The 10,796-nt window shown below is 41.4% G+C and overlaps 1 protein-coding gene across 1 annotated transcript; it reads right to left on the reverse strand.

The window, feature by feature from the left end:
* Positions 1-1,405: 1,405 nt before the first annotated feature.
* LOC109423643 (large ribosomal subunit protein eL30) lies at positions 1,406-2,494 on the reverse strand. Its single transcript, XM_019698640.3, has 4 exons — positions 2,401-2,494; positions 2,256-2,309; positions 2,034-2,179; positions 1,406-1,736 (listed from the first exon to the last, which is right to left on the reverse strand). Exons 2-4 carry the CDS (start codon positions 2,274-2,276, stop codon positions 1,553-1,555), a joined length of 351 nt encoding a protein of 116 aa, XP_019554185.1. The 5' UTR covers positions 2,277-2,309; positions 2,401-2,494; the 3' UTR covers positions 1,406-1,552.
* Positions 2,495-10,796: the final 8,302 nt, after the last annotated feature.

A 10,796-nucleotide genomic window follows, 5' to 3' on the forward strand; every position in this document is an offset into this window, starting at 1 on the left:
TGCAACAGTTTCCAGAGGATCCCTGGAATAATCCTTAAAGGTATCTCTGAAGAAATTCATGGAGGAATCCCAGTACAAATTTCTGAAGAAATTGCAGATGGAATCCTTGGAGAAATCCTGAAGGAATTCTAAGAAGAGTTTGTGGAAGAACTCCTTGAGGAATCCCTGTAGTAGTTTCTGAAGAAACCCCAGGAGAAATCCTGGAAGCAATTCCTAGAAGCATTCCTAAGGGAATTCCTGAACAGTTCCTGGAGGAAGTAATGGATTATTTTTTGGAGGAGTTCCTGAAAGAATTCCAAGAAGAACTCCTGAAGGAATTCTAAAAAGTGTTCCTGGGGAAACACTGGAGGATTTTTTAAATAATTCCTGGAGTTGTTTCTGAAAGAAACACAGAAGATATTCCCGGGTTAATCCTTGGAGCAATGCTTGAAGGAAAACCTGGAGGAATCCCGGAAGCAATCCCATGATGAATAATTCAATTCAATTATTCCTAAGGAAATCCCAGGAAAGCTTTCTTAACAAATTCCTGGAATTTTGGACGAATTATTGTTGGAATCTTTGGATGGACTCCCTGAAGAATGTTTTGTACAATGATTTAAGGAACTTCTGGAAATTCCTGGAGGTATCATCGAAAAAAGCACTGGAACAATCACTGGAGGAACTTCTAAGATATCTTTAGGAGAAATTCCCGGAGGAATGTATGGTTAAACTCATAGAGGAATTCTGGAAGAGCTCTCTGGAGCAATCCATGCTAGAATCACTTAAGGAAGCTATGGAAAATTCCTGAAGGAATTCATCGATGTATCATTCTTGCAGAAGTAATTGTAATTGCTCAATCCACCCCCAGGCCGACAACTGTCAGCCCATCTGCTTGTGATCATTGGTTCTCGAAGGCTATCCGACCGGTTCAAGACGCAGCGAACGATATGGATCGATTAAATTGAGGACGATCTGCGGACACTTTGCAGTGTGTGTCTAAAGACGCACTGCCATGGACAGAGTCCAGTAGACGACTTTTGGGTATTGCCCATCGGTGAGATTTATAGACTCCGCCGCTGATTAGGCTCATTGTCAGCGTAATTTCATTATAAATATTTGTTTACTATACAAAATTATTGGCAAAGGTGTACTTAACAACGTAGCGTAAGATATTCACCAGGACGCGGTCTGATTTTATATCTGTGAACTCACGCAAGAAAAATCCACGCAACTAATTTCCGCGCAGGAGTCTTAAACAGGTGAAATCTCTGCAATACAGCAGAGTACAACAAAAACCCTCCGACCTTAGGAAGACTGGTAAGAGTAAGTAAGGCAGCTTAACCCTGCAACTGGCGAATAATTGCTCTATTTGAAACTAAAACTAAACGGATGTTTCGGCACAATCTACTTTTGTTTATTCTGTAAGTTATGAGACCTCCGTCAGAAGATCAATCGCTTTATTCCAGGTGTTCTTGAACAGTTGTTTTTAGACATATACAGCAAACATTCTTTTTTTTATTGAATATCAATAAAAATCAACTTCCCATATTGCCTTAACCAAAAATCAGACATCTTACTGCTGAGCGGCCTGAGCTTCCGGCAGGGTACGGATGATATCGGAATCTCCGGCATCGGTGATCGACAGGGTGCACACACGGAAGTACTTTCCGCAGGCGGTTCCCAGCTCGATGTTGTTGCCGTTGTAGTGGTGGACTCCGGTCTTGGCCAACATGGCGTAGTACTCGATCTCGGACTTCCTGTTTAGGGGGGCAAACATCGCAGAGTAAATAAAAGACACGTACTTACCAGTAGTCTTGTCCGCAAACCCTTTCCGGCGGCCTACCGATCGCAACCTTAGAACCATATTCCGAGTGCCCCGTCCGTCCGCAGCCTGAGATTACTCCATAGATTTCCCAACGTTAAAGAAGTTATTTGGAAACATACTTCTCAGTTCGACCCGTGTCAAGGCAAACTCCATATGGTTCCAAAATCGGATTCGGCGTTCCTCCGCGGGGGATGTGGGAAATACTACTTCTCTGTAATCGGATCATTACCTGAGGTGGGGAGTGTTGTTGGCGATGATGATCAGCTTGGCCTTACCCTGGCGGAGGGTCTTCAGGGTCTGCTTGTAGCCCAGGCAGTACTTGCCGGATTTCATGACCAGAGCCAGACGAGCGTTGATGCTCTCCAAAGCCTTTTTCTGTGGAACAAAGCGGGAAGGAAACCAATGTTAGTCCCACGTGGGATTTACAATGTAAAACAAAATCACTATTTACCTGCTTCTTGGCGGTAACCATTTTGAAAGCACTGCTTTAAACGTTAGACAGCAACTGGAAGTGTAGTAAAATGAATCACAATTAGAATTTTTTTGCACAAAATCTGGGAAAATTGCAATTTTTATTGCGGACGAATTCCACTTACGTCTGAACTTGACAAGGACCGGATGATAAAGAGATCGGTCGCTCGTGTGTCGAGTACCAACTTGACGCAAATGCAAGCTGTCAAGTGTGAGTTGTCAAAAATATCGATGATTTTGCCTTTGCAGCACAAAGTATCGAAAATATCGATTCAGTATGGGGGGTTGGAGTCATAAAAACTCGCCGAAACATGTCAGAAAATATTTTTGCAGCAAGTTGCAAGATGATATTATGTTTCCAGTTCAAAACCGAATTAGCGACATTTTTTCTTCGACTTCCGCTGCTTTTGCCTTGCGTTAAACACAATGTCGGAAGTGGGGCGCTGTATCGTACACCTGGTGCTCTATACAGCGCCCCACTTCCGACATTGTGTTTAACGCAAGGCAAAAGCAGCGGAAGTCAAAGAAAAAATGTCGCTAATTCGGTTTTGAACTGGAAACATAATATTATGTTTCCAGTTCAAAACCGAATTAGCGACATTTTTTCTTCGACTTCCGCTGCTTTTGCCTTGCGTTAAACACAATGTCGGAAGTGGGGCGCTGTATCGTACACCTGGTGCTCTATACAGCGCCCCACTTCCGACATTGTGTTTAACGCAAGGCAAAAGCAGCGGAAGTCAAAGAAAAAATGTCGCTAATTCGGTTTTGAACTGGAAACATAATATTTTTTTCAGCACGAGTCGTACAATCCAACGAGGCTTCAACGTTATACCCCAGACAGACATGTGATACGAGTGTGATTCCTGTACAACGGTACGCAGTGTCAAGAAAATTTTAACAAGACTGACTTGAACTGAGAGAATTTTCAGTATGGCACTCATTTCAAGCGCAATTGTACAGTGATTCTTGTATCACATGTGTGTCATAAGTATTAAGGCCTCTTAGCGTGTCATCGCAAAATGGCTTCTTCAAAATCATTGACCGAAATCAACTTTACACAACATTGCACCAATACATATTTGTAAAAAATCGACGCTTATCTTATTCTATAAAATAATCAATTTCACACGAGATATTCAGCATAAAAATGTATTCACACTACTTCAAATACAAGCCTCTTTCCAAGTAATGACGATTACTAAGCATTATTTCACTAGAAAGTAGAAATTTTTAACGATTTGTTTCGAACGCACTCAAAATGTGGTCGGCGGTGTTTACCACCCACCGCAGTACCAACGACGACGACAGCAGTGCGGTGATGTCTTTTGGCGCGCACAATCATCGATCATTGCACGCAGTGATGTCGATCCTGCTGGCCAAAGCATCAATGAAATTGATCGAAATCAATTAAAAAATCCAGTCAAACACATTGGTTATGCGTCATAAAATCAAAAATAATTTGTGGGGTGATAATTTTTTAACTTTTTTACCACAATTGTTAGTGAAATAAGCAAAGCATTAACATTTACGAAATCTTCAACAAGCGGTCCGCCAGCACTGCTGTTGCAGCAAACATAAACAGTGGGAGAGCGTACCAAAATAATTCGATCATTTCTAGCTTGTTACATAAGAAATCTAACATTTTTCGTGACATTTGGATATGTTTCCTTGTTATTCATTGAAGTAGAGTAGTTTACTGCTTGAGTTGCTTTCAAATGCTTCATATTCTCGAAATGTTTACATTGGAGGCACCGAGACAAAGAGGTGCTATTTTTGTTTGTTTGTTTATGGAATTGGTATAGAAAGGCTACACAACTACTATCGTGCTTGATGATTGTTTGGAATAAGAATCAAATAAGAAGAGTAAAATTTGAGCTGACACGCTAAGGGGCCTTAAAGAAGCCAATTTTTCTTGTGTGAAGTTCTACTGCAGGCATCTCGATTGTTGTAGTCATCGTAATCCACGGACAATAAGCGATCTTCTTAGCATACCTGCAAATGGCTGATCGGTTTGCGGTTTGTAGCTATCCAGATCTGACAGTATCAAATCTCCCGTTTTAGCGGTCGTTAGAAAAGCTTTCACCACCGGCAGATGAACCCTCGGATGAACTATGACCATTCCCAGGTGTGCAATGTTGGGCTCGATAACAGCCGCCGGATTGAGCAGTCCACAGAGATTACAGCCGTTCGCAACGCTTTTAAGCCTGGAGCATATAGCGTCCGTTCCGTCGAGGTTTGCGTTTTTTTTACAGTTTTCCCAGGAGAAATGTGTAAAACTACGCACACGTAAACGTATGAATTGTATGGGGCACTTTAAGTTAATATGTGATACGTTTTGGAAATTAAAAAACAATCAAGTGTCAAATTTGTGATGTCAGTTATGCTTTCAGTGCATTTCGATGCACTCTAGTATTGCAGACTACATCCCAAATTGGACTATCACACTTTTTATGGTACGCCCAAAAAGTGTGATAAAAGTGCACATTTGCCTCGGATCGTCTCGACGTCTTCGGGGCACTTATTCCTCCATTTACAAGGAATAAGTGCACCGAAGACCTCAATTCGATCCGACGTATCCTTGCGCTGTAATCACACTTTGAAGGTGTGTGCACACTATTGTGTCAGTCCAATTTGGGGTGCAGTCAGCAATATCAAAGTGATTAGCGTATGGCATTCGCTAATTGCAATGGAAACATTTTGCAACGAGCGAACGGCCGTTGTATGTTTGCTTCCTCGCGAGTCATTATCACAGTCTCGATACAGCATCCTTATGCAGTATGAAACTGTAGAACCGACATCCCGCATAGAAATATACAGTTTGGCATAAAGTTCAAACAGCAAACTTCCTCCAACTGAAAAGGTTACATTTTCTCGAGGAGTTAAGTTTCAGTGGAACAATATGAACCCCGATAACGAAAATCATCAACAACCGCTTGTGAACATCTTGTTAAGCAGTGACAGTATATTTTAGAGTCCAGACATTGTTGAATAATATGCGAATGCAAACTGGCACGTAATGGTTGTAATATGATGTTACATTATGACAATCTGTTAGTTTTTGAATCGGCACAACACACGCACACATATACATTTTACTATACAAAACATTGGTTTAACAGATTGGCAAATGGTTGCCCGTATTTGTATTGATGAGGTTTGGAAAAATGGATTGTTTTGCTTGTGTTTCTTCATTTCTCGCTTTATAATCAATAAAGGTTTATCTGAAAAAAAAAATCTCTCCATGACAATCAACTATGAAATTTATTTGAATATGCCTGGGGTCGACACTAGTTAATAGGGCACTATAGTTTATCGGAGTGCCCTAATAGAATTAAATTCGCATTTGCTTGCTTTTGATAAGAAAATCGTTCTTTATTCGAATTTATTATATTTTCGGGATAGGGCCCATATAGCCGAGGCGGTTAACGCACGAGTATTCAGCATGACCATGCTGAGGGTGACGGGTTCGATTCCCGGTCGGTCCAGGATCTTTTCGTAAAGGAAATTTCCTTGACTTCCTTGGGCATAGAGTATCTTCGTGCCTGCCACACGATATACGCATGCAAAATGGTCATTGGCAGAGGAAGCTCTCAGTTAATAACTGTGGAAGTGCTCATAGAACACTAAGCTGAGAAGCAGGCTTTGTCCCAATGAGGACGTTACGCCAAGAAGAGAGAGAGAGAGATATTTTCGGGAAAGGTCCTTTTCAAAAGTTAAGGCAGTTTTTCTCCTATGCCGTGGCTGGACGAGTTGGTCCAAAACATGATGGAAACAAATTCCAAATTCCGCCTCGCTAGTTGGCCAAAGCAAACCCGAGGACTCTTCCCTGGAGGATTGGAATACGAACAACTCAATGCCAATCCGGGCAAATAGGAATCTGTAAGGTGAGTAGGGTTTCAAGCTTTCATTTTGTTGGTTGATTTTATAGGTTGGTTTTAGCTCTGTCCATTATCTTTCGATTGCAGGTGCAAAAATACATCGGAATTTTCCGCACTGTTGCTGAAGCAAGTGATCCGCTTAAGTCTCTCTAGCGCACCTGGGTGATTACAACCTCGGTTACAACCAACAACAGAGTGGAAACAACCGAAGGAAGATGGAAGCTAAGCAACTCCCTACAATCTTTCGGACCGCTTCCGACGGAGACCTCGATGGAGACAACATCTAGATCAGCAGCATCAGCTTCTGGGACTTGTTTAGCTAATCGTCCATATCGGCACATCCGAGGTGCAGCAAATGTCTACCAGGAGCAAGAAACCATCCAGAAGTTTATCATTCTTTTTCGTGTTTATTCATTAATGTTCCGTTGTTCGAGTTCAGAAAAATATGTCGTGCGTGATGATATATGATGTCTTGATTGTTCTATGTACATAATGCAATAAACAGTATTTTTATTTATTTATTATTTTTACATTACAGACTGGACCTCATTATCCGGAGCCGTGTTCTAAAACTTCTCAAACATTCATAGCAAACGGAATGCTGTACAAAGATGAAATTGTGATTGATTACTTATAAAACTTTTTAACTACATGCCAAAGTTTCAGCTTCATGCATCATTCCGTTCATAAGATATATGCTTGGGCAGTTTCAGAATGCGACTTCGGATAACCAGAGTCCAGCTTGTTTTTATTATTATGGTTTATGGTCTTAATGCGAAGGAACAGTATATTATAGGGTTTAAAAACAATAAAGCACAATAAGCTTCCAGTTACACATACACTACTCGTTTTCATTTTGAGTTTACTGTCAGACTGTTTTTGAACCGTTTGTCTTACAATGGATTGGATAGAAAAATGGATAGTATGTCCACCTTTTGACAAACTGTGGGCATGAAATTTTGTTCGATAAAATCGACGATTTTTTATGGTAACTGAACTTAACCGCTTATTCCACATACTGTAATTTTCCCAATTGGCTTCTTTAGCGGTGTTGAGATAATTCCATATTCTGAATCTGCATGTCAAACTAAGCCGAAATCCAAATTTTCATGAATTTTGGTGCCCGGGAATCTATTTTAAAATCAGTTTGAAGTTTGTATGGGAGCGATTTGATGAATCACCCCTCGTTGCATTTTGTACTGGGTGGAGCTGTCAAACAGTTGCCCAGCTGTCAAAATGTGATTTCAAAAAATCTCTTTGGAATTGATTTTAGGTACCAAAATAAAGTTTTAAAAATCTGAAAAAAATCATAGTGGCTCAGAAAAAGGTGCTCTTCCGTATAAAATCAAAATATCAGTACATTTTTTGAAATTTAAAAACTAGGGGTGGGTAATGTCTGAGACATAACTGCAATGTTGACGTAGGACAAAGGCTGGAATGAAGTTCTGATTTTTATATATTAAAATGGGTCCTTTCATTTGAAGTCTTACATCAGCTGATTTTTCGGGTCATTGTTGTCCGACCTTCGTAAATAAATGCCTAACGAATTTATCACATAAAAGGCCTATACAATGTATACTGGCAAAATTCAAATCGGCGGAGTGATGTGTTGATTAAAGTTGTTATGTGATCCATTTCACTGAACGCATTCATAAGATGTTAATTAGTTAAACCTTCCGTAACTCGCGTGGTTGGCCATCACTTGGGGGTTGAGCATTATTTCATTTTGAAGATAAATGTTCAACCGTTGTTTGAAAGAATTTTCGTCGAAAGGATAAAATGATTATAATATTGAAAGGCGTTAAGCCATACCTTCCCAAACATCATATTGCGATCGTGAATTAGAATAATGACCAGTTTTACTATTGCTGGCAACGATGCTCTGTCTTTTGCTTTTTGGTTGCACTACATCTCGATCGATGTTGGAAATTATCTAATTAACTCTTGAGGATTCACCCAAGTAACCAAAAGTTCAGATAAAAGGGTACTTTATAAGCTAAGCAGCTTGTTCGAGGTCGCTCATTAGCCTTCTAAGCAGCTTCATTTTTAAGTAATTTTGGAACTTGAAAGTTCACATAAGCACGCTGGATAGCCTTCTAAGCAGCTTCTGACAGAACTTTGTCAAAATTCATGCAGAAACAAAAATGTGTTTCAGAATCACACCCTGTTGGTGGGGGTTTGTGATTCACGTCTGGAAATTGCTACTGATAATTATAGTTTCACATATGATGCTGCTATGTAGATTTGAACTGGAACCTCCTGCGTGATAGCCTGCCGACTTACCGCTGCGCTGCTGAAGACACTTGACAAAGTCAAGCTAACTTCACTACTGTACAAATGTGCAAAACTAGCTGCCGACAGAAAATCGATTTAAGTCAGACTTTACCTGCTGTCCACTCAATCGCAGCTGTAGTACTGCGGTAGAGCGTAGGGCTCTCACGCAACGACTGTCGGTTCGAATCCGATGGGCGGCAATTTTTTTTTTTTTTTTGATCAAGCCTAGTATTCATTGATTTGATATATTCGTTTTGTTTTTTATTCGTGTACGCTTAAACAGTTGTTTTCTGTAAAAGAAATAAATTTAATCTTCATTGAAACACAACGCTACTGAACTGAACTTCTATGAACTTGAAAGTTCCGACAAAGTTCCGACATAGCATCTTAAGCAGCTTTAAAGTTCCGCGAAGTTCAGATAAAGTTCCGAATGGAACTTTCTGGCTGCTTAAGAGGCTAACAATTAGCCTTGCCGGAACTTGTGACCGAAGTTCCAGCAAGGCTCATCGTTAGCCTCTTAAGCAGCCAGAAAGTTCCGTTTGGAACTTTATCTGAACTTCGCGGAACTTGAAAGTGCATTTTGTCATGGGAAGCGGAACTTTTGGTTACTTGGGCATTTTCGATGGTCCTGAAAAGAACCGGTTTGAATAATGGACGATTATGATGCATTCACCATGCCACGTATTGCGTGTTGGTTTTCTCTGCGGAGAATGCAGGACGCCGTCGAAAATTGGCCCACCGCTCCGCTGCCATGGATGCGATTCCTGGTGCTATCATTAGCACGATAGCCGAGAGTAGTCGCTGAGTTGGTGTGCTGCTGTCTTGCTGGAGGTGACATCCACCTCCAACCTTCTTGACTGAACCAACGAAAATGACGAAAGAAAACAGAGAACACTGCTTTTATACTCCTAGATTAGCAGATGAAGCTCCTCCCATTTGGCTGGCTTTACAGTTTATTCCGTTTGCATGACCCGTCCCGCATGCTAGACGCTTCAAACGATTAATCAACCAAGAAATGAGAAAATTTTCGGCTGAAGTACCAAAATATTGGATGGTTGCACCACACTTTTCTTGTTCGATGGAATGAAATTATCTAATTCACAACTCTTGAGGAATAATTTTTGGTGGTCCTGTAAAGGACCGTTTGATTAATTGACGATTTTAGGAAGGAAGTGGCATGAATTCACCACGCCACTGAATGATGGACGCCACCTGAAACTGCCCCGACGCTTGCTGCCGTGGATGAGATTAATGACCGGCTTCACTCTTGCTGGCAACGAAGTACACCTTTCTCGATCGAGGGTGGAAATTTCTCCAATTAACTCTTGAGGAATCACTTTCGATGGTCCTGAAAAGGACCGTTTGAATAATGGACGAATTTGATGGATTCATCATGCCACGCAATGCGTGTTGGATTCCTCCGCGCTCAATACTAGGCGTCGTCGAAAACTGGCCCGCCGCTTGCTGCCGTGGATGAGATTTCTGGTGCTATCAGCCGAGAGTCATCGCAGTCGATATGCGGCTGCTTGCTGGAGATGACATCCTACCTCCTTGGCCGATCCAACGAAAATGAAGACAGAAAACAGAGGGCACAGCTATTATACCCCTAGATTAGCATATGAAGCTCCTCCCATTCGGCTGGCTTTCCAGTTAGTTTCGTTTGCATGACCCGCCCCTCATGCTCCAGACGCATCAAACGATTAATCAACCGAGAAATGAGAACATTTCCATTGAACGGATAATGTAACCAAAATATTAGATGATTTAGATCATTTTAATTTGAAAAATGTTAGAATTGAAAAACTTTTCACGCAAAATGGTCCGGATATGATAATGCGTTGCCAAAGTCCACTGCCGGTCAAACTCATAACTCTTTTGGAAAGATTTTATTTGGTCCTGAAAAGGACCGTTTATATTATGGACGATTTTGATGAATTCACCACGCCACGCAATGCGTGTTGGTTTTCTCCATGCTGAATGCTGGAAGCCGTCGTAAACTGACCCGCCGCTTGCTGCCTTGGATGAGATTTCCAGCGGAGCCGAGCCGTCGCTGGGTTGGTGTGTGCTGCTGTCGTACTGGAGGCGCCACCAACCTCCTTGACGGATCCAACGAAAATGACGAAAGAAAACCGAGGACAAAGCTTTTATACCCCTAGATTAGCAGATGAAGCTCCTCCCATTTGGCTGCCTTTCCAGTTTATTTTGTTTGCATGCCCCGCCCGCATGCACCCAGACGCTTCAAACCATTAATCATCCCAGAAATGAAATATACGAGTGGTCTTATTTGGAAAATGCGTTGTGGAATTCCAGGTGGAATCATTAGTGGCCGGCTTTATCATTGTTGCTGAGCCATCAATCATTCAATATTT

This window comes from Aedes albopictus, chromosome 3 (genome assembly GCF_035046485.1).
Source record: "Aedes albopictus strain Foshan chromosome 3, AalbF5, whole genome shotgun sequence".
In the NCBI taxonomy this organism is placed as follows: domain Eukaryota; kingdom Metazoa; phylum Arthropoda; class Insecta; order Diptera; family Culicidae; genus Aedes; species Aedes albopictus.